The sequence below is a fragment of the Marmota monax genome, unplaced genomic scaffold (assembly GCF_021218885.2).
Source record: "Marmota monax isolate L192 unplaced genomic scaffold, Marmota_monax_Labrador192_F-V1.1 WCK01_AAM20220418_F8-fsc00353, whole genome shotgun sequence".
Lineage (NCBI taxonomy): Eukaryota > Metazoa > Chordata > Mammalia > Rodentia > Sciuridae > Marmota > Marmota monax.
Genome location: NW_026692700.1, coordinates 585,698 through 607,820, shown reverse-complemented (window position 1 = coordinate 607,820; position 22,123 = coordinate 585,698). Strand labels below are relative to the sequence as shown.

Below are 22,123 nucleotides of genomic sequence, written 5' to 3'. Positions count from 1 at the left end.
TAAGAGGGCAGAGCCCAAGACTTGGCACTGGGAAAGGGAGCTCCGGAGCAGAAGGGAGATTTGGGGACAGGAGTTGGGGAAAGAGCCCCAAGACAGAATCCCTCCTTGCAGCCGAGGCTGCGCTCCACTCTCCCTTGAACCGGAAACTGCTGGGGCTGGTGTCCTGGGCGCCGGTGTGACATGTGGGAAAAACGTCCGGAGGGAAGTGGGTGCAGGGTCGGCAGAGCCGCACTGGGGGGTGTTGGGGCAGAGCGAGGGACCCGGCCAGCCCTGGGACGTCCCCGCGACTCTGTCCTAAGGTGAGGCGGGACGGGCTTGGGAAGACAGTGACTGGGCCCTGTCTCTGTTCTAGGCTGGAAGCTCAACCCCGTGGTAGGTGCAGTCTACGGACCCGAATTCTATGCAGGTAAAGGCAGGGGAGAGGGGCGGGGCCGGGAGGCCTTGCTCGGGTGGGCGGAGCCGGGCGCGGGTGGGCGGAGCCGGGCGCAGGTGCGCCTTCCCGCGGCCACTCTTCTCTCGCGCCCCTTTCCTGCAGTGACCGGCTTCCCCTACCCCACCACGGGCACAGCCGTTGCCTACCGGGGCGCGCACCTACGGGGCCGGGGCAGGGCCGTGTATAACACGTTTCGGGCCGCGCCGCCTCCGCCCCCGATCCCGACTTACGGAGCGTGAGTACCCGGAGCGGGAAGCCGGGGGACGGAGGGGCGCGCGGGGGCGGCCTGTGCAGCGGCTGGGGGGTCTCCGCAGCCTTAACAGAACTGGGGATACGGGGTGGCGGGAGCCCCAGAAGGTAGCGCTGCAACCGCCCGCATCCCCACTACCCCACCTCCCCCACGGGGATACCGCCAAGGGTCACTGGCATTTAGGGGTCGCTTAGCGCCGGAACCTGTTCCGGATGCTTTCAAGGGGGGAGTTGTGAGCCCTTGGGTCCACAGCGAGGCACTTCTTCGAGCCCTCTCTGGTCCTTCCCCGTGGTCCAGTGTCCTCCCCGCTGAAGGACTGCCTGGGGGAGGGGGGGAGGGCAAGCCTGACTGGGCCGATGGGCCCCTGGGTTTTTGGGAGAAAGGAGCTGACCAGCAAGGGTGTTACTCTATTGTTATACCAAACAGGGCACTGGAGCAAACGCTTGTTAAAATGCCAGTCCCGTGGGCGGGGCTGGCACCGTGCCCCCTCCCTCCTCAGCAGACACCGGAGCCGGCCTACCCCACCTCTCCAGCGTTCCCACCACTCTCTTGTCCGTTTGCTTCCAGGGTCGTGTATCAGGATGGATTTTATGGTGCTGAGATTTATGTAAGTGCAGCCCTGGAAGGGGAGGGTGGTGTAGGCTATTCTGTTTGTCTCTGTGAGCAGTGTATCCCCTCTAGTGGCCCCACTCCTCCTGGCCCCCTCCCATCCTTAAGAGGGCGAGGGCACTGATCTGCACAACCTGGCACCCCTGGGGAGTCCAGCCAGGCCCAGTCTGGGTTGTCAGTTTGCATCGAGGGAGTGGTATTGGGTCTCCCAGCAGCCCTATAAGCTAAAGGCATTTTGTCTGTTTGGCAAGGACTGTGATGGGGCAGTAGCAGCTCTTCCACTTCTAAGCACACTATGGTCAGTGAGTGAGCCCCCAGGAACACCCCTGTCCAGTGTGGAGGCCCCAAAGAGGCCAGGAAGCAGGGCCACAAGTTGCCTTTGTTCTTGAGCCTATATCCCCCGGAGTCCTATGGCTTCTCTCTCCCTTCTTGGGGCTGCACGTACTGCTTCCTCTGGCTTGGAGCCCTCTCATCTGGCCCTGCCCCTGCCCTGAGCAGTCGTCCATTATTGCATTACCTGCTCATCTGAGCCCAAGACATCTCTGAATTAATGCCTTCTTGAACCCTTTGCCCTTGTCCATTCCTAGTGTCTAGGTTAGCATCCAGAGCTCCCCAGGGTTCTCTTTCTGCACCCAAGTCAGGAGGTGGCCTGTTGGTAGATCTATGGACACCTGAGATGTGCCATAGGCCAGCACACGGCCAGAGGCAGGTACCCGCTAGTGTACTGAATGCACTACCAGGTGCGAGAATGGAGGGATGAATGGCATGAACAGATAGCCCTGCTTCATCTGGAACCATCCACTTGACAATCCTCAGATCTCCATTAGACCAGAAGCCAGGTGCCCAGGCCAGGCACCACCTACGCTGCCCCAGGCCAAGGTGGAAGTTGAAAGGCTGGGGACTGAGGAGGTCCATAGCCCCGCCCTAGGGCCCAGCCCCACAGGGTGTGTGTCTGCCCCAGGAAAGGCCCTGGCTGGGCCTATCCCTGGGTGAGCCTCACTAAGTGCCTCTGCCATCTCTTCCTCCTTCCTCCCCGCAGGGAGGCTACGCAGCCTACAGATATGCTCAGCCAGCAGCAGCAGCAGCAGCCTACAGTGACAGGTGAGGCATGGGGAGACGACAGTACAGGGTCCCGGAAGGCTGGGCCAGACACACAGGAAGACTCGGTGCCACTCAGGGGCTGGGGTACTTGTGCCTCATGGGTGCAAGATTGCAGGAGAGCAAGTCCCAGTGTGGCTCAGAGACCCTGGAGCCAGTGAGCCCTTGACTTTAGTCGCTTCCTATTTGTACACTGGGGAAATGGGGGAAACCCCCAGTTCTTAGGCAGCAGTTAACACCTCAGGTAGCAGATTCCCATCCCTGAGGTCTGACACCCCCTGCAGCTCTCAAGGCCCCAGTGAAGATAATTTGGAGCCTCAGATTGGCCCCTGGAGACAGCTCTGGTCTTCATTAGCACTTTTAGGACTGAAACGCTCTAGCTCAGAGAAGGGAAGGTGCCCAGCCCCCTCCCCCACGGAATGGGATGAGATCAGGTAGGCAGTGTGCACCCTCTGGGAGCAGCCAGCCCTCCACCCCTCAGTGAGCATGCCCAGGGAGAAGGCTGTAGATGCCAGGCTTTGTTTCAGGGGGCAGGGCCTCAAGTACTTCCCCCGTGGAGTGGCTGTGCCCAGGGCCTCTTCCCTTGGTCACTGGGCCTGGTGGACACAGAGTTCCTGTTGGGGCCATACAGGAGCACTTCATCGAGGGCTGCTGTGGCTCTTGTCCACACACCCACTCTGACCTGGGGCCGCCTGGCCCTCCTTGCATCATGGCATGCAGGGCCCCGTGGCCCAGCCTGTCCTGAAAGAAGCTAAGAAGTCACTACAGATAAATGGGGTGAAGGAAGGTCATCTGGGGACACACTGCCACCTCCTTGGTGGCCGTGACTCTGGTTGCCCCAGGTCCCTCTCTGGAACCGTTTCCCAGCACTTGGTTCCTGTTCTTTGGGGGAATGAAGTCTATTTTCCTTCCAGACAAGCTCAGGGAGGACTCTTTTCCCTGCTCCAGGTAGCGCTACGTAGGACACGTTGCCTGTGGTCAGGTCAGCGTACACTGGGCGTATTGAAAGGGTGTCCTGTTGGGTTCCAGAAACTTCCTTCCAACAGGGAGGAAGGATGAACCGTGAGGGCCTTGTGGGAGAGGTGGGGGCCTGTGGCTGGTACCCACAGAAGGAGGTTCATTCAGTAACTGGTTTGGAGGCTATGGGAGGCCTGCTGCCCCTCACCTGCCCCTCCCCTGCCCCCTCCCTGCGGTGCCTTCCCCTAGTTACGGCAGAGTCTACGCAGCTGCTGACCCCTACCATCACACCATCGGCCCTGCGGCGACCTACAGCATCGGAACCATGGTAAGAAGTCTGGGTCCACCTGGCCCCTGGCACCAGTCATGGCAAGGAGGCCACATAGGTGTGGCCAGGCGGGTGGGGAAGGGCCCTTCTGAGAGGCCAAGACCTCCAGCCAGTGCCTCATCCTGTGACCTTGGAAGGACCGCAGCATGGACTCGAGTTGGGGTGGGAGAGGGCTTGCCCCTTGGCACCCTCTCCCCGTTGAGGGAGGCAGGTCTGACCAGATGGGAAGCACCCCTCTGGACCTGTTTTCCTGAGCCCATAACCAAAGTCCTGTCAAGGCCCCTCGTTTCCCACCACCAGGAAAGCCAAAGACCTGTCCACAGCCCCTGCCCTTCACAGAGGTTCCAGAGGTGGGGCTGCTTGCTGCTGGGGGGCAGACTGGCTTCCCCTGGGGGGTGTTTGAGCCCAGCCCCTCCTCCAGCTCATAGGGGAGGGGACAGAGACCACCCACTGTCCCTCACCAGGCCCCTCCTCCTGGACTTTCCAGGGCTGCAGGGCTTCTGAGGAAATGGCATCCGCTTCCCAGTGGCCTCATCCCTGAGGGGTGGAGAGGGCAGTGCAGGGTGGACACCTCTGCTACCAGAGGCGTGTGGCCAGTGTGTCTGTGTGTGTGTGTGTGTGTGTGTGTGTGGCCAGTTGTCCACGTGTGGTCCAGCTCCCTCTGTGCCCCAAATCTGCTTCCAGTGCACACCCACCTCCTGTGCCCCGGCCCCAGCAGGGTGCTGATATATCTGTAGCCAGCCTGGCCACCTGCATCAAAGATGAAAACATCCTGGGGGAGTCGAGGGAGGCGTCCAGGGGAAGGAGAGCTGGGCACCCCCCTCCCTGGTTTTGATTACTCCCTCCCAGTTTTTGCTTTGCCTTTTTTTTAATTTTAACAAACCTCGGACATCGGAGCAGCTGTGAGCAGCCAAGGAGGGCAGGCTCTGGAGAGGCTGCCATGGCCCCCTGGACGAGGCCCTGACCTGTGGCTGCAGCCCTGGGCTTCCGGCACAGGGGCCCTCAACGCAGCTGCTAGCTAAAAGCGTTCATTGATTCTCAGAGGGTTCCTCTTGTATTTTCACTTTTTTACTTCTGAGATTTTTCTATTTTCCCCCCAGTTTTTCTTCTCTCGTATTTGCCATTTTCTTCCCTTTTCTGGCAAAACTGGTGGGGGTGGGGAGGCCCAGGATAGCAAAGGCAGGAGCCCCCGAGACCAGACCTCCCTGGCAGGACACAGCGCAGCCCAGCAAGCCCCCCACACCATGACCTTGCCAGTCCCCAGAGAGGCCCTCTGAAGCTGGGCCATCAGGAAACCCCGTCAGGAGCTGAGAAAGTGGGGCTGTCCTTGGGACCTCCCTCTGCCGGAAGACAAGGGGATGGTTCAAAAGCCTGTGAGTCAGGAGTGCCCCTCCCGGCCCCAGCCACTCCACATAAGGACCAGGCCCCTGCCCCCCTGTTGCCATGACAACATGACACCCACTCTTCCCAAGGACAACTAAAAAGGGGAAAGAAAACGGGATTTAGCAATTTCTCTTTTTGTTTTTCCTTGTTTTTTTTTCTTTTTGCTTTTTCTCCCCTTACCCAAGGACGGTACTGATTGGCTGTTCTCCATCTTTGATGTTGCAGGCTAGCCTCTGCCGAGGAGGGTACAGCCGCTTCACCCCCTACTAGCAAGAGACCCGCCCCTAACAGCATTCACACTACTGCCTATTCCAAACCAAACCCTACAGCCCAAACACCAGGCACAGCCACCAGGAGGACAGTGCGCCCCTCCCGGTCAGCGACCGCGCCGCTGGCCCTCCGCGACTCTAAAGCCCATAGATTTTACCTCCAGCCAGCTGGGCTCCCCACCCTGCCCATGACGGTGTGTGTGTCTTTGACCTGGTTTTCCGTATGTCTGAACCTTGGTTCCTATCTTGACTTTGTTGATGTTGTGCTGCCCAAGCCACTGCAGGTACAGTATGCACACGGCGGGGGCCAGCTGGGGAGCACAGGCAGCCCCCACCATTAGCAGTAGCACCCAGAGGATGGCCTGCTCCACACAGCTCCAGAAACACTGGGTCAGGCCTCTCTCACAGCTGCCACAGCCAGCCCCCTGCACAGCCGGCCTCCCCCAGGGTCCACCTGGCTCCGCTACACCCTCCCTGTCCCCACTCAGTTGAGGCTGATGTTTCTAATTAAATTTTTAATGATGACATGGTCACAAGCACATTGCTCTGTGTGTAGGCTACCGACGCCACACCACTCCCCGGGGACTCCTCGGTGCTGCCGTGAGGAAAGGAGATGTAGAGAGTACCCCAGGCCCAGGGCCACCTTCCCTGCTGAGCCCTGGGCCTCCCCAGGACCCGTGCCTGACATGGGGCAAATCCCCCCCTGCTCCATAGGTGGCGCTTTAGCTCTGCAGTGGGCCCTGTTAGCTGGCCTCCGGGTGATTGTCCCTGAGCTGCAGCACCACCCTCACTGTCCCCAGGGTCCATCCGGAAGGGGAAATTCCTCCACCAGAGGCAGGCAAGGAGCACAGGGTACCCTTCCCCAGGTCTCCCATGGCCACTCCAGCATCACTTGGACTGTGTGCACAGCTTCGTGGCCTGCAGGGACCCGCCTTGTCCCACTGTGGGCACCCTGGGGATGCAGGCTGAGCCTGAAGTCAGGCAGGGAGCCTAGGGAGCCGCCAAGACAGGAAGGGCTGTTCCAGGTGCTGGCCCCAGGGCACATGTGTCTGCACCTCCCCAGGTGGAAGGAGCGCCTCCCTCTGGACTACAGGGCTGCGGGGCGCACCTGTCCCACTCCGCAGTGGCACCCTGCCCCACCCCACCCCCCCACTCTGCCTTCTCACCCAGGGCCCCTGCTCAGCCTGTGCTGCCACCTCCCTCTTACGCCCTGCTGCTGCCCAGCCTCCTGCCTGGTGGCCAGACCTGGCCTCCGCTCTCCCCATCCCAGCTCCTTCCAGCCAGGCTCTGCCCCCCCCCCCCACAGCCCTGTCCTGGCCCCGCACACCCACCAGCAGCCTGACTGGCCCCAGGAGACAGGTCTGCTGAGGTCTAGCGTGCAGGAGGGTGGGGGCCGGCAGCCAGGGGCAGGGGCAGGTGCTGGGACCCCTAGCCTGGCTGCTCCTGAGAAACTGCAAGTGCCGCCTTTCTGTTTCTGTTGTAGTGAAACCTTCCACCGTTTCCTTCTCGGACCATGAAGGGCAAAAACAAAAAAACAAAAAAAATCACAAAACAAAAAACAAAACAAAAAAAAAGATGTTAAGATCCAAGCAACAAAAAAACCAACCAACCCAGAGGCATCCAACCGAGTCCAAGTCCGCGTCTGTCGCACACCGCACCGAGGAGCACGGCCCACAGGGCACGTGGAGAGCGGCCCTGCCCAGCTGGCGGCGCTGTGGGGACGTGTCCTTCCCAGCGGGCGCAGTGGGAGAGTTGGAGGGGAAAGGCCTGATGGTGGCCAGCAGGGGCTCTAGCCAGTCTGCCTTCCCCGGCTCCTGCTCCACAGGCGTGGGGCTCAGCGGCGGAGCAGGCCTGGCCTGAGCCAGAAGAGCAGCCAGCAGGACGCAATCTGTTGCCAGCTGTGCCCTGGCGGGGCTGGGTGCGGGTGCAGGGCGGGCCGGTGGCTTGTCATCCCTGGGGCTCCAGCATGGCCCCATCACCTACGTTGCTCCCCGCAGGCCCTGCGGTGCCGTCCGTGTCCTTAGCTGTCCGACCAGCAGCCCTGGGGTCCAACTCCAACGCAAGGGCCCATGTGGCTCCAGAACTCTGGGTGCCCCTCGCCCTCCGCCCCATGTTGAGAGTGCCCCAGCGGCAGAGCAGAGCAGAGCAGAGCAGACGAAGCCCAGTGGACTGGTGGGCCCTGAGGCAGAGCACCTGCACCTAGTGGCCATCTCTGTCCTTTCTTGGAGGGGCCCTGGGCCCGGCCTATGGGACTGAGGCCAACCTGTTGGAACCCAGCCCTCCCCACCCCTCCCCAGCCAGGGAGCTGAGGGGCCAGGGCGGGCCAGCACCCAGCTGTGTTGCCAGGTGGGGAGTCACGGTGCTAGGGTACAGACGAACAAGCCAGGGCAGGGCCCACAGAAGGGGGAGGGAGGCGGGAGGCCAGCTGGGCCACACCCCTCCAGGCTCCTGGCAGGTGAGAGACGTGGGACGGAGGCCGGTGGTGCAGAGAGCAGGTGGCGGTGGCAGCGAGGAGCCCCGGCAAGGCAGGGATAGCTGGAGTAGGGAAGCAGCAAGAAACCCCACACGGGCTCCCCACACAGCTCCACTGTCTCATGAAACTTCAAAAATAAATGACACCTCACTTTCTATTCAGCGTCAGTACCGAAGCTCTGGGACGACCCTCCTTTTCTATTCCCCTCCGCCCTCCGCAGAGCCCCCGCCCTCGGCTGTTCTGGACCCTTTTCTCGCAGCAGCTCAGACCCCTCGCCCCGGCCCCCACCCCAGGACTGCAGCCGAACCCCAGGCTTCCTTTCTTACCATTCTGTATGCTTCCAAGGTGTGACCATTCAAATTAAGATTATTAATAAAGATTTCTTTCTGCAAGCCAGGACAGCTCTTTCTGATTCAGCAGCTCTGGGCACCGGGGGACGCACAGGACTGGGGTGCAGGCTACACCCAGAACAGGCACCTTTTCCCCACCAGGAGGCAATGGGGAGGGGAAAGACCCTCTGGGCAAGAGATTTTAAAGTCCCAACCCTCTTCTCCAGGCTGGCCTTCTGCACCCTAATCGGGGACAGACTGAACCAGCAAAGGGAGGAGTGGCATGGTCTCCTCTCCCGGGCAGCGCGACCTCACTGGGGTAGAATGCAGCCTAGAGATGGGAGGGTCAGCCTGGGCACAGCCACAGCTGTGCTGGTCAGCTGATGCAGAGAGGGCACAGAGCTGGGGTGGACGTGGCACATCTGTGGCTGACGACCCTCCAGGACTCCCAAAGACTCGGCCTCTCTGGCGTGGTCAGCCCGGAACTGTGACCCATGAGGAGCAGCCACGCTTCTCCCACCTCCAGGTTCTGAGCCCTCGCTCCTGCAAGGGTGGACAGGGCCAGAGCAGAGCTGGGAGAGTGGCCAGAGGCAAGTAAGGATGGAGAAGGGGAGGGGAAGCAGCAGAATCCAAACCAAGAGCTTAAGTGCCATGCGCTGGGGCCAGGGAAGGAGCCAGATCTCTCACCAAGACACGAGCTCTCGTTTTTCATCACATTGGATCATTTATTTCAGAGTGATTACACCCACCAGAGGGGCCCAGGCTTAAATGCCGGCAGATTAATTTTCTTGCACAGAAGTTTGTATTGCTGGGACTGGGGACCGTGCTCCTGGGGAGCGGGGTTGCATGGCTCTGCCACATGCCATGCTCCACTAAGCCCCCTCACTTCTAATTGCTTGCTCACCAGACTGTGAGAAAATAATTGCCACTATAAATTTTCCCTTCTTCTCTACATAAAATATTTGGAAGAACCAGCACTTAAAAATAAATAAGTAAAGCCAGGCCTCAGGAAACGGGGGAAACGGGGCACTGACGTGGCTGTTGGGCATCTGGCAGCCAGGGTCCCAAGGCCAGGTGGGCAGCCCGGCCAGCCCTGCACCCCAACGCCTCCTCTGGGCACCCGGGCTGAGCGCGCTCCGGGGAATGGCAAACTGGAGATCCAAATTAGAGAAAGCGGCGAGCAGAGCACATGGCAGGCCGGCAAGAGCGGCCATGGTCTCCCGGTCCCAGAACAGACCGTCCAAGCTGTCTAGAATACAGGAAGGCCAGCACTGGTGACCTCAGTTTTGGATTAGCCAGAGAGACACGGCTGGCTGGCGCCATGTCATACCCCCAGCTGGGGAAGACATGGCCCTGCCCCATGCCCTGGGTCCTCACTTGTCCACCTGAGGGCTGGGTGGCCCTTGGGAGACATGGAAGAACACTCAGTCAGGAAGAAGCATGGAACTCCACTACAGAGAGGACCAGGGAACACGGGGAGGGAGAGGGGCAGAGCTGAGCCCCTGCCCTCTAGGTTCCTGGCCTGGTCCAGCTGGTCAGTCCCCTACACTGGCCACCTGGTGGCCTCTTCCCTTACCACAGATCCCGCCCCAGGTAAGACCTCCAGCTGGGCTCAGAGTATCCCAGCCCCCAGCATAGAAAGAGGACAGGGGCAGAGAAGGTGAGCCCCAACAGTGGCCCTATGTGGCCTGGGGGCGACACCCCTGCAAACCTCTGACCCTGTCCATGATCACAGCAGACTCCACGCAGGCACACGAAGGAGAGCAGGGGCCAGGCTGCACCACTGAGGCGGAAAGACGGTGTCAACGGGCCACAGCCGCCAGGGAGGGGGAAGGCAGAGAGCAGAGGGAAAGGGGCGGCAGGCGCCCCGGGCCACACTGCCTAAGTGGAAGCCCCCTGCGAGCCTGTCACCTGGAGGAGACTCAGCAGAGGCCAAGGCCTGCTGGCTCCCGCAGTGGTCTGGTCAGTGGCAGCCCGCCTCCCCCAGCTGGGGGCATGACGCAGTGCAGCCAGCCCTGAGCTCCATCACCCAAGACACCGTGTCGGCCGCCCTGCCCTGCAGACAGCCCTGGTTCCTGCCCACCACCCTGAGGGCCACCTCAGAAGACCTCCCATGGGCCCTTGCTCTGCTGCAGAGCCTCCCTGCCACCACTGCAGTTGGGTCTTCAGGAACAGAAGGTCACTGTTCTCAGCATCAAAGCCTTTCAGCCTGTCAGGGAACATCCTTTATGTAATTTTCTAGACAAAACCTCCCCAGATCCTTTCCTTTTTCCCTGGGAACTGCGCACTGTGGAGAGGGGTCCCACAAACAGCAGAACCATCAGTCAGCAATCTGCTTCCTACAACCAATGCCCCACCAAAGGCCACAGCTGGAGCTGGGGAGCAACCCTCTAAGGACCTGACCCTCCTGAGTGGGACCTAGGGCAGCTTGAAGCAGCCACCAAAACACCTGGAGTCTTGAGTGAGGGGGAGTCTGCCTTGGGTTGGCTCACCGTGGGGAGGAATAGAGCAGGGCCGCCCTGCCCCACTCCGCCTGAGGCACCAGGAAGCCCTCCCTGGGGACTGGCTCCACCAGGAACTCCACACGGCCATCCTGGCCGGGTCCAGCAGCCTCCACCACCAAGTCCACCACCCGGTACTGGTTGGCAAAAGCCAGGCCCAGGAATGTGGGCTTCTCTGGCCCTGCAGGCTCTCTGCTGGGAGAGTCACTTCTAGTCCCTTCCCAGCAGTGGACTCGGAAGCACCGCACCTGGAGGAGGAGGTAGGACCAGTGCAGCAGGCAGCTGAGCCTGAGCCGGACCGGTCGGCCCTCCAGTACAGGGGCGGGCTGCTGCCAGCGGACCTGGGAGACAGTGACGTCCTGCACCTGGTGCAGAGGGGCCAGCAGGCTGTCAGCATCCACCACCTGGCAGGAGAGAAGGCTCAGCCAGCTGGGCCCCAGGAAGGAGAGGCTGCCTGCCCACCTCCCTGCAGGACCAGGGAGAGCCCCAGGCAGCCCTCCCCAGGACAGGAGACAGACACCTCGGCTGGGACCCTCCCGGATGTGCACCTGGATCTCGCCAAGGCGGCATGCGAAGCTCTCCTCCTTCCGGCTTCCCGGAGGCCGTGAGAAGTTCACGAAGAGGTCCTGCAGGAGGCACCCACGTAGGCTCACCTCGTAGCAGCTGGGGGAGATGCATGGGCTGGTCAGGCTGGCTCAGCGCAACGCTCCCAGGCCAGCTGGGCAGAGGCTCAAGCCACAAGGGGGAGAAGCACACAGGGTGTACTCCAGGTTGTGGGGACCCCAGAACTATGGCAGGTCCCTGCAATGACCTTGAGCAAGAGTCCTGGGCTTGTATCTTAGGGCTGCCCCAAACCCAGAGGAACAGTCCAAGGTCTCTATACGAAAGTCCTGGATATTCTCACTGGGGACTGTGACTCCACAAGTCCCCCAATGTGCAGCCACCCCCTCCTGTGGTCTTGCACAAAATAGAGGGACTTACCGCTGGATCCAGCCCCCGCTGAGCGGCTGGCCACAGCGGCCTGCCCATCTGGCCAGCTTGGTGGGGGGTACCTGGAGGGGTTGGAGGCTCTGCCTGGAACCTGTCTCTGCTGGAGAAGGAGGCATAGGCTTGAGAAAGAAGAACCCCTCCCAAATAACACAGGGTAGGGGAGACCAGAGGGAGTAAGACGTCCACTGGCAGGGGCCTTATCTCCCACAGGCCAGATAAGACCCCTGGAGGTGTAGGCACTGGGGGACCACCAGGAAGGGCTTTGGAAAAGAACAAATGGGATGCATGTCTGGGCTTGGCCAGTGTCGCCCATGCCAGCTTCTCCCAATGTGCCATCTCCCTGTCCCACTGACAGGCCCCTCTCAGTGCCTCAGCCAGCAGGGGGCCCAAGTCCACCCAGCCAGGAATCTGCTGCTGCTAACCAAGGTTCAGGTTATGGCTAGGAAGTGAGTCCTCCCTGTCCCAGCTGTCCTCACCACAGTGAAGGCAGGACTTGCCAACACCGTCCACCCCAGCTGCTCCCCACAGCCGTGGCCTTTCTAGATGCCCGCCTCCTGGGATCTCCCCAGCAACTCACCATTCAGCACTGAGATGCTGCCAATGTGACAGCCACCAGCATCCCCTGTAGTGAGCTCCAAAGCGACCCTGACATCCGAGGGCCCTTCGAGCTTATACACCAAGGACAGAAATATTCTGGGTGGCACGGGGACCTGCAGGGAAAACAACCTGAGAGAGGAAGACCCTGTGAGAGGTGGCAGGGCGTTCTGTGGTGAGCTGGGCAATCCCACGGCATCCACCAGGAAGAGGGAGGCCCGTCAGCAGGAGCCCTACACTCCAGTCCTGCCGCCACTAGGGGACAGTCTTCCCCATGGCCAGATTCTCTTGTGGGCTGAAAAGTCCTGGTTCTAAATAGCTGACTCCACTGGCATGAGCTCAGGAGTCGCACACACAGGGGCAGAAAGAAGGGTGGCTTCCAGGGCTGCAGGGAGTGTGGGAGCCCTGCGGGGTGCTTCTGCAAGGTGGCAAAGCCTGGAGCTCTCTTGCATGACAACGTGCACACAGCTTAAGGGAACGGCTGAAGTGGTTTCACGCCATGCTCTCTGAACCGCAATTTGTGTGTGTGTGGTACTGGGGCTAAACTCAGAGGTGCTCTATCACTGAGCTACTTCCCCAGGCCTTTTCATTTTTTTATTTTGAGGCAGGGCCTCGCTAAGTTGTTGAGGCGAGCCTGAACTTGCAACCTCCTGCCTCAGCCTCCTGAGTTGCTGGGATCACATGTGTGCACCATCACACCCAGCTCAACTTTCATTTTGAGACAGATGCTCACCAAGTTGCCAAAACGGCCTCACACCTGCAGTCTTCCTTCCTTAGCCTCCCAATTGACCCCAATTTTTTTAAAAAATAAACTAGGCCTGTCCACCATCCTCATTCTGGCCTCTGCTGCCCCACTATCATTTATTAGTCAACACAGAGAATGAAGCCGATGGCCACTCGCCTCACTCATCACTCACCCACCTCACAGCCACATTGCTAACTTCAGGCGGGATCACCCCCTGGAGCAGCAGGGAGCTGCCCCCGTGCCAGGCATCTGCCAGGCAGCAGTGCATCTTCACCCAGCCCCCGCTGTCCCCGGGTAGCTTGTGTTCCCCAAACAGGGGCTGTGTCTCCTGGGCACTCGGGTGGTACCAGGGCCCCACGGCCTGCTCCTGCATGAAGGGCACACAGAGAAAGGGAGAGGCGTGCACTCCTCCTGGCACAAGCAGGAGGGTGCAGGTGCCGTAGGCGGCCCACCACAGCTCCCTCCTGCCCAGCTGAGCCAGGAGGTGGGGAGGAGGGCACCTTCCCCACAGTGTCCACCCAGCACATGGCCCACGTACCTGGCCATAGCAGACTCTCCGTGTCCCCATGCCCAGACAGAAAGACGTGATGAAGGGCAGGGAGCAGATGCTATGTGTGGGCAGGAAGCGTTGCAGCAAACTCCAGAACCTACAGAAACACAGGGAGGGACAGCTCGGTCCACTTAAAGGGACCCTGCAACATGCCTGGGCCCATGGTCAAGCCTCGGCGTTCTCCCGCAAACTCCAAGACAAGCCTTCGAGAGCGACTGCCGCTCCCAGCTAAGGACAGGCCAGAGGGGCGCAGCTGCAGGAAGTGGCCACTCAGGCTCCCCAGTCTTTGGTCCCCCAGCCCAGCTGGTCTAAGCCCTCCAGGAGACAGCCAAGGTTGTCCCCTTGTCCTCCTGTAGCCACCCCAGAGCAGGACACCTGGAGAACACCTAGATGCCTCCCCCCTGCCAGCCCATGAGAAGCCCTGGGAGAGGCCTCACTTGTCCTGGTTCTGGAAGAAATCCGCCTTCTCCAGACACTCATACACCCAGCCAGGGGCAAACAGAGCTGCGGAGAAGCCATGCTTTCGGATCAGCTCCAGCGACTGAGGGGACAGAAGTCAGAGACGGGGATCTGAGAATCCAGATACACCTGCTGGGCACAGGTCACAGGGACAGTTCTCTAAGGCCACAGCCCTCCTTCCAACGCTGCCTGGGGGCTCTGGGGCTTCATCCTGTGGGTCCACAGGCTGGCCAGGCGAGAGGAAGGTACAGAGGGTGCCTCTGGGGGCACTGTAGCTCGGCGCACTGCCTCCTCCCTCCCACTCACACGGGTGGCCCTGAGACTAGAGCAGCACAGGGAGACTCCAGCTATGGGGTCCGTTCCCTTCAAACTCACCTAACACCTGAGCATCCTATGGCCAGGAAGGGGCAGGACCGACAGGCGAAGGCCCCAGTGCCCGTCCCCTTGCCAGGAAATCACGCTCGTTTTACACAGCTGTTCCCCAACCGCGGCGCTCTGCTGCAGTCCTGAACCCCTGAGATGTCATGGGAAGCCTGCAGCCCTCCGTGACCCTAAGTCTACCTGGGGAGGGGGTGGCTGGAGCAACGCTCTTCAGAGCATGCGATCCAGAAAGGACGTCAGGGCTGGTGAGAGCCCAGACAAGCTTGGGACAGGAGGCTTCTGCCCACTGACACCCGCACGAAACCAGGGACTGCTCCAGTTGGGACAGTTCAGTCCCAGGGAAGGCTGCTGCCACACAGTGCCTCAGTTGCCCCCACTCTGGGAAGAATCAGCTGCCACTGTGCTTTCCCTTGAAGTACAGGTGGGGTCTGAAGGTCCACAGCAAGAGGAGGCCCAGAAAGGGCCTGCAAGCCTCCGGCCCTCTGGCCCAAAGGCCACCACCCACCTTGTCCGTGTCAAATCGGCCTCCGACCACATTCCCGCGGGCAAACACGTCCACACCCACGTACACGTCGGCCAGGCGCTCCCCTGCCTGGCCCAGCATCCGCTCCAGGTGTTCTTCCCGCCAGTTGTAGTTGGTGAAGAAGCCGTCACAAGAATCAAAGAAGACCCTGGAGGTGGCAGGGATCTTCTGAGGCCTAGGCCCTCTGTCGCAATCAGCCTGCTCCATACTGGTGGCCGCTCCTGGCTCACGGGCTATCTATCCAGGCTGCCCTGGGCAGAGTCTGCTCCCAAACAGCAGAGCCCAGCTACAAGTTGCCACCCGCAGCCCTCGCACAGCACCAGGGTAGCTGTGCACTGATTCCGCCTGCTGAGCATCAGGGCAATGCAGGACCTGGGCCCTCCCACTCTTTCTGCCCAAGCAGACCTATGTGGTATGCCCCATGGACAGGCCCGCGGCCTGCTCCTCTGGGCACTGCCCACGGGCTCACCTGTTGTGCTCATTGAGCTCATCCTGCCATTTGAGGCTCCCACTTTTCAGCACACTGTCGTACCAGAGCACCAGGCTCCCTGGGACCTGACGGTGCAGCTGAGTGGTCAGGTATCGCAGGAAAAGAGGTGTGTTCCTCACAGCGGCCAGCTGGGGAGACAGAGGGCAGACCCTTGGGCAGGCCAGGTGTGTTGGTCAGGGAAAGAACGCATGCCAGGGCAGACAGGAGCACAGAGGAGCAAAGATCATGCAAAAAAGGCAGGGTCCTGGGGCATGGTGATGCAGGCCTCTGATCCCCACTACCCAGGAGGCTGAGGCAGGAGGACCACAAGTCAAGACCAGACATGGGCAGCTTAGCAAGACCCTGTCTGCAAATAGAAAATAAAAAGGGCTGGGGATGTCACTCAGTGATAAAGGTCCACTGAGTCCAGATGGCGGTACCAGGACGAGAAAAGAAAAAAAAGCCACCGTCCCCAAATCCCCTCAACCTCACAGAAGGAAAGAGAAGGATCCAGCCAGATGTTCGACTCCTTTCTTGCTGGACAGGAAGGATATGGGTCAGAACTCAGGAAAAGACCAACACAGAGGAAGGGGAGGGCAGCCATGGAAGGGAAGCTCCACCCAGCCCAAGGCACAGCAGGGCAGAGCACAGGCCTGGCCACCCTGGGGGAGCGAGAGGCTCCTGGGGAAGACCCATCCTGGTCCACGGTCACAGAGGTGGCACAGGTGGCAGAGCCAGCTCTGCCTGATAAAAAATGGCTTCTGCTGCTGTGACTGGGGTGGGAGGGGTGGCAACACATGGGGCTGGTGGCAGAGGCACAGGCCGCAGCCGTACTCACACTCAGAGGGTTTTCTATGTTGATCAGCCAGCCATCGAAATGAAAAAACTGAGCAATCTGGACCAGCCGGTCGGCCACCGCCTGGTAGGAGCGCTCCTCCCCCGCCAGGAAGGCTTCGCAGAGCCGGGCCCCATCATTCCACTCCGTGATGAAAGTCCCTGTGGGAAAGCAGAGGAATGAGTCAGGCCTCACCTTCCACCCAGGGGGCTGCAACATGCTAGCATAAGCAGCACTGGAAAACCTGCTAGACCGTCAAATTCAGCTAGTGCTGGAGACACCCGGTGGGCCCAGCAGTATGGTTACGTGCACACCAGTACCTGGATTCGGCTCCCACCTGGAGAGGAACTGCCTAACCGGGAGAGTCAGCCACCCCGCACTTGCGAGCAAGGCAGCACTGGCCTGTTTACCCATCTGTTGTGTACAGCGGCTTTCATGCTAGCCATTAGCAGTGACCAACTGCCCAGTGGGAACAGTGAATGTCTGGTCGTCTCCAGAAGGGTGCAAATACCTGTCCTGGCCACTGAGCCAGCCCCTATCAGGAAGCAGACAAAGCCCCACCTCTAGTTGCTGGGTCACCCAGCATTGTGCCAATGAGCCTGGCTCTTACCCAGCACACAGACCCCATGCCTGTGGGCAGCATTGGTCCAGCCCACGGGGGGGATGGTGACCGTGTGATGGCTGAAGTACACAAAGATGTCAATGTACTGCCAGTGGTAGAAGGAGTAGGGATTCTGCACCGCTGAGCCCTGAATAAACCTGGTGAAGAAACAGAACAAACTCAGGTCCCAGGAGACAGAATGAGGACACAGCGGGCTCAGGGGAACAGAGGCAGCCCTGAGCAAGGTCTCTCCTAGGCTCTCCTCGGTCAGCACTGGCGGACAGCCTGCTGTGGGCAGCCCACGCAGGGAGAGCCAGAAGCAGGAACAGGCTGCACTCCTGCTGTCAAGGCGGCCGGGAGAGAAGGGTCTCTGCGGGGTGTTCGGCACCTGCCACTCAATCTGTGTGGACTGGGCACTTCTGGCTGCTGTGAGCCGATGAACAAAGGAGAGGAAACAGGCTCTCCATGGCTGTGACCTCCTCTCTGCAGAGGTCAGCAGTGCCCTGGACAGTCTCCCTGGTGTGAAGGTGAGGCTTCGTGGCCTGCCTGTCAGGGTACAGGCTAGCTCTACTCAAGCCTCCTTCCAATCACCACATCCAAGACTGTTTTATGGACATATCAGATCTCGCCGGAATGGGATGGGCACAGCTGCGCACCGGAAGCCACAGCCAACAGACCCAGACCAGTACAGGGTGTGGGGAAGAGTTACAAAGATCAACCAAGTGGCCAGGCAGACAGAAGGAAATCCCTACTGTGTCCCCTCAAGTCCACCAGGTTTCAAGGAACCAGATGACTCTGGAGCTGAGGAGAGGAGATCACCCAACCACACCTTCTCACATCTTCTCACAGATGAAGGCCCCCTCACCGGCCAGTCCAGAGCCCGCCTCCCGACTGCAGTCCAGGGCTTCTTCTATTTACTGCATGATATTCTCCCGCCCGCGGCCCACCAGAGGATGACCAGCAGTAGGGTCAACTCAAGCTCGTCCTCACCTGTCTTCCAGGTACCCGCCCATCATGTCATGGCACAGAAGGGTCCGGGGCCTACGGCTGCTCAGTGGGGGCTGACGACACCCCAAGGGCTCCAGGGCCACATTGAAGCCATCTTCCATGTGGGGCGTCCAGGCCAGGAGTTCCTCCAGCGAAGAAAAGTAAAAGCTGATAGGTTCTGTGGTGTCCTTGTCATAATATCTAACTGGTCCGAGGAGGAAGCAGTGAGGAATCAATGGAAAATTCTGGATAGTGGAAATGTTTTCATGATGACTGGGAGAACCTAAGAGGGTGGGGAGCCACCCTCCAGAATAATGCAGAAGATTATTCAGAGCCCAGATCCTCTTACCTGGCAAAGGATCCGGAGTGAAACTGACCACTTCTCGAAAGACTGCTGCTGCTTCTTGGTCCTCTTTGATTCTAGGCAAAGAATAAGTTTAAAAAAAATTTTTTTAATAAAAGGGTAAAAAAAAAATGCTTGGAAGTAAATGGTAGGTATTTAACACAAGCTATGGAAACAGGTGCTGAAGCACAGTAGTTAAGGAGCTCTGTCTGATCTTCCAGGTGACTGTGTTAGCAACAGGACGGGCTTCCGCTTGGACACAGATGCCAAACATCACTCCTGTTAATAAACACCTCACCCACCAGAACAGCTAGACACACGCCAAAGACCAAAGACGTTCTTCACAGGTCCACAGGGACGAGGGGTAAGGGCTACTCAAGGTACCAACAAAGTACTGTCTTAAGAGAGCAAGGGCCAGGCTTCCTGGCCTATCCCCTCCTATCCTCCTTCCCCTAAGTGTATTCCACAGAACTAACTCTTTAGCCTTCATGAACGGATAACACAAGAAACAGTGCCTTTGGTACACTAAGACGGAAAGCTCTGATTCAATATAAATATATATACACACGCCTACACTTAAAAATATAAACTCATATGCTTAAAATATATATCACATTAAAAATATGATCATATATATATATATATATATATATATATATATATATGATTTTAAGAACAGTGAAAGAGATCCTGCAACAGCCATTTAGGACCACGGGAATCAGTGTCTGAATTCTCTAAATCTTTCAATGCCTAAGGCTGCCCCTCTGTCCACTGGGGTGTCACCTGCCAGCACTCCACTTCCAGGCAAAGGCCTATTGTCACTACTCCCTCTGCAGGACCCTGAGGCAGAGAACCTCTGGGAACTGCAAAAGTGTCTGAGGTGAAAGTGGAGGTGCCAAGAAAAATGCTTCTTTTCAAGTTTCATTCCCCCAGGTTCCTCTTCCAGAGCCCCCTTTCGGGCTGATTTGTCCACCCTTCGGCTGCTCCCTGAAGGGCCTCTCGGAACATTGCTGCCTTTGTCACCTTTATTCCTCCAGGAGGAGGAAAGGGGCATCCCAACTTTCCTCCTATCCCAAAAGCCTTCCCACCAGCCAACAGCCATTGGCTGCCCACCTCCAGTCCCCGCGCTCATCAGCCTCATTGCTTCGGGCTTGAAAACCAAGCGGGGTCTGCCACCACGTGGTCCTAACTTCCCCCCCCCCCCCAGTGGCCTACTGACCAGGGGCTTCCAGGTGGGCAAATGGCCCCAGAGGGGGCCCTTTATCTGACCTTTGACCTTTGTGCTGCTCCCTAAAGCCTCAGTTCAAGCGTCACCCCTTCAGAAAGCCAACCCCTTCCACCAGCTGCAACTGCTGGGCCATTGCAAATGCCACGAGGGATGTGGGTAGCGGCCGTGGCACCCAGCTCTGAGGAGGGGACGGGCCCTGCGGCTCGCTTGGGGGTCTGTCCCTCGCAGCGGCGGGCCGGGCGGTGGGACGCACCCGCAGCCCCGGTGGTCCGTGGGGACCTGGGCCCAGATGCCGCCTCCCCTCCGCCGGACCCCGCCGTGCCCACCTACGCCCCGGCCGCCGCTGCCGCCTGGGCAACCGATCCGGCTCCTTCCGCGCCATCGCCTCCGGGGCCGCTGGTCCCTGCCGCAGCCGCCGCACGGTGGCCCGGGTCAGCACCGTGGAAGCCTCCATGGTCTGGCGCTCTGGCCGCCGCGACACCGGCTCCGAGAGCCAATCGCAGGCGCGGGCCCGCCCTCGCTCCCGCCCTCAGCCAATGGGAAGTGCGTAGCGCGGGAGCGCGCTGCGATTGGGCCCCGCGGGACTCCGCGCGCTAGGGCTGTAGGCCCCCGGGCAGGCGGGGAATAAGTAGTCCGAGAAGGGCTGGGGGCGGAGCCTGTGGGTGGGCGGGGCCTGTGGGCGGGGCCTAGGAGGGTTCTGAGCCCCCTTGCAGGAGATTTGGAGGTTTCTCCGCGTCTTCGCGCGCTGTGTGCAAACCGAGGCTTTTCTGAGATAAATGGAATCTAGCAGAAGTCACAGGGTCAGCAAATGGTAGAAACGGGATTTTAATTCGGATCTACCGGCCCCTATTAAAAGATAATTTTCAGAAAAAGGTAAAATCCTGATTCTCATTCGTGTGTAAATATCAACCACTGCTAAAGATTGTGTTCTGCTCGTTAATCAATAAAGGAATGAGGCAGAAACCTGTTCAGAAGCACCTGGAAAAGAGTCCAGTTGCAATAAGGAATCTGGAAGGGAACAGGTAAGTGTGGAGAGCAGGCTGTGCCCCGCCCAGTGACTCTGTGACCTGCAGAGCCGCGGTTTTCAGGCTTGCCCAGCCTTCCGTTCTGCAAGGCAGGAGTTTGCCTTTTCCGCTCCCTTTTGAGTTCAGGTGCCAAGGTAGAATGACTCCACACCTTGTTTGTACAAGTTAACAACCACCATCTGCCCAGCACCACCATCAGGCACAAATTGATAAATAACTTATCTGTGCCAACTTGTCTAACTGAATCAGGGAGCACCTGCACATGAGGGCTTCCAGGTTCACATCAGAGACACCAGACACAGGAGCTTATCACCCTCACCAGGCACAGCTCCTCACCTAAGACCTGTAGAAGAGAAGCCCCCTGAGACTGCACACGGCAGCACCCTGGCCCCGCCATCTGGTCACTCATCACAAGCCTTGCCCAAGAAGATTGCTAGAGCAATGCACCTCTGACTTTCTGTCCCTTCAGGCTTCACACAGCGGTTTCTTCAGCCCATGATGGCCACGCATGGCCCACTCCAAGCTGACACCTCAATCAGGCACTTCAAGCTGACACTCTGAAACCTCCTGTCTGCCTGCCTTGACAGCTCTGCAGAACTGGCTCATTGAGATCCTTATCTAATCATCTACGGTAACTCTGATGACTACTTCATATTTCTGCCTGGGCTCTTGGAACAGCATCCTGTAAACCCAAAGATACCAACTACCTTAACTCTTTTTTTTTTTTAAGAGAGAGAGAGAAAATTTTTTAATATTTATTTTTTAGTTTTTCGGCGGACACAACATCTTTGTTTGTATGTGGTGCTGAGGATCGAACCCAGGCCGCACGCATGCCAGGCAAGCGCACTACCGCTTGAGCCACATCCCCAGCCCAACCTTAACTCTTTTTTAGTCTTTCTGTGAATATATAACATTATGTGTGTGTGTGTGTGTGTGTATATATATATATATAAAATAACCATATATACAACTATATATATATATATATATATATATATATATCATTGTGTGAAGTATGGTGTGTAACTTGAGTATTATAGATATTAGAAATTAAGATTGGAGGGGATAAGAGAACTTGTGATTGTCTGACTTATGACTCTCGGGTGGCCCAAGAGTATTTAATGAATTGCCACCACTGAGAGGGGTACAGCTTATGAATTTATTATTTAATAATTCCGACATTGTGGAGAGACACGGGCATGTGAGGTCTGTGCTACTGGCATGGCCCCTCACGACAGGAAGTGGAGACAGAAGAGTCCTCTCAGGGGCAGGGTGGCCTACGGTCAAGACCGTTTGCTTTTCTCAGTTCCTGCAACTTAAAGGGAGCTGTGGAAAAGACAGTGGGGTGGAAAGGCTGGAGTCCGGTCTCGGCAGGGTTTCTAGATGCAGAGCACTGACCAAGTTGAACCCCAAGGCTGGGCTCTGCAGGAACCACACCCCCTATCCCTGCAGGACCCAGAGAGGGCATCTGCCAAAGGGTCCTCCTCAGGGTCCCGGGCACAGAAGCTCACCGGAAACTGGCAGAGAGTGCTCTGAGCGGGGGAGAAGGGGCCAGTGTGAGGACGAGGCCTCCCTCTGCGCCTGGAGCATCCAGGGTCAGGCCTGAAGCTGCTGCCCAGCCAAGTTAACTGGGCCTATTTATTATCGTTGCAAACTTTGAGCTTTATGAGGCCCCAAGCTTCCATAAATGCCGAGGGTGGGGACAGTGACTCAGGTTGTTGAATATGGGCCTCGATCGTGGTGCCGGCCAAGACTGGAGGTGT

The 22,123-nt window shown here is 58.8% G+C and overlaps 2 protein-coding genes across 12 annotated transcripts in view; one reads left to right on the top strand and one right to left on the bottom strand.

Moving 5' to 3' along the window:
- Rbfox3 (RNA binding fox-1 homolog 3) overlaps positions 1-8,207 on the top strand; it is a 370,105-nt gene extending 361,898 nt beyond the window's left edge. For 3 of the 9 annotated variants that reach the window (XM_058579983.1, XM_058579984.1, XM_046446675.2), the window contains exons 10-15: positions 353-406; positions 536-668; positions 1,110-1,290; positions 2,332-2,393; positions 3,597-3,675; positions 5,284-5,882. In XM_058579983.1, the coding sequence (XP_058435966.1) occupies positions 353-406; positions 536-668; positions 1,110-1,290; positions 2,332-2,393; positions 3,597-3,675; positions 5,284-5,328 (554 nt within the window). In that variant the 3' untranslated portion in view covers positions 5,329-5,882. Of the gene's footprint in view, positions 1-352; positions 407-535; positions 669-1,109; positions 1,291-2,331; positions 2,394-3,596; positions 3,676-5,283; positions 6,477-6,810 lie in introns of those variants that run through there. The other 6 variants (XM_058579985.1, XM_058579978.1, XM_058579980.1 and 3 more) reach the window with 5 other exon arrangements.
- A 623-nt stretch (positions 8,208-8,830) lies between these two features.
- Engase (endo-beta-N-acetylglucosaminidase) lies at positions 8,831-19,819 on the bottom strand. Of its 3 annotated transcripts, XM_046446673.2 has the most exons (15): positions 19,662-19,819; positions 18,114-18,184; positions 17,768-17,969; positions 16,787-16,935; positions 16,180-16,337; positions 15,342-15,490; positions 14,855-15,020; positions 13,947-14,050; positions 13,498-13,606; positions 13,136-13,326; positions 12,198-12,346; positions 11,612-11,720; positions 11,179-11,293; positions 10,972-11,034; positions 8,831-10,878 (listed from the first exon to the last, which is right to left on the bottom strand). In XM_046446673.2, the coding sequence occupies exons 1-15, from the start codon at positions 19,787-19,789 to the stop codon at positions 10,618-10,620; spliced, it is 2,124 nt and encodes a 707-aa protein (XP_046302629.1). In that variant the 5' UTR covers positions 19,790-19,819; the 3' UTR covers positions 8,831-10,617. The 3 variants fall into 3 exon arrangements, with proteins under 3 accessions (XP_046302629.1, XP_046302628.1, XP_046302630.1); XM_046446672.2 differs by having other exon boundaries at positions 8,831-11,034; XM_046446674.2 differs by having other exon boundaries at positions 8,831-11,034; positions 17,768-17,965; positions 19,662-19,730.
- Between the last annotated feature and the right edge of the window lie 2,304 nt (positions 19,820-22,123).

Excerpts from the sequence above, each read along its gene's own strand:
- Engase (XM_046446672.2), bottom strand. The coding sequence starts at position 19,789 with ATGGAGGCTTCCACGGTGCTGACCCGGGCCACCGTGCGGCGGCTGCGG. Across the intron at positions 18,185-19,661 it reads CAGCGGCGGCCGGGGCGTAG|AATCAAAGAGGACCAAGAAG; the intron begins GTGGGCACGGCG and ends TTCTTTGCCTAG. Across the intron at positions 16,936-17,767 it reads GGCGGGTACCTGGAAGACAG|GTTTATTCAGGGCTCAGCGG; the intron begins GTGAGGACGAGC and ends TTTCTTCACCAG.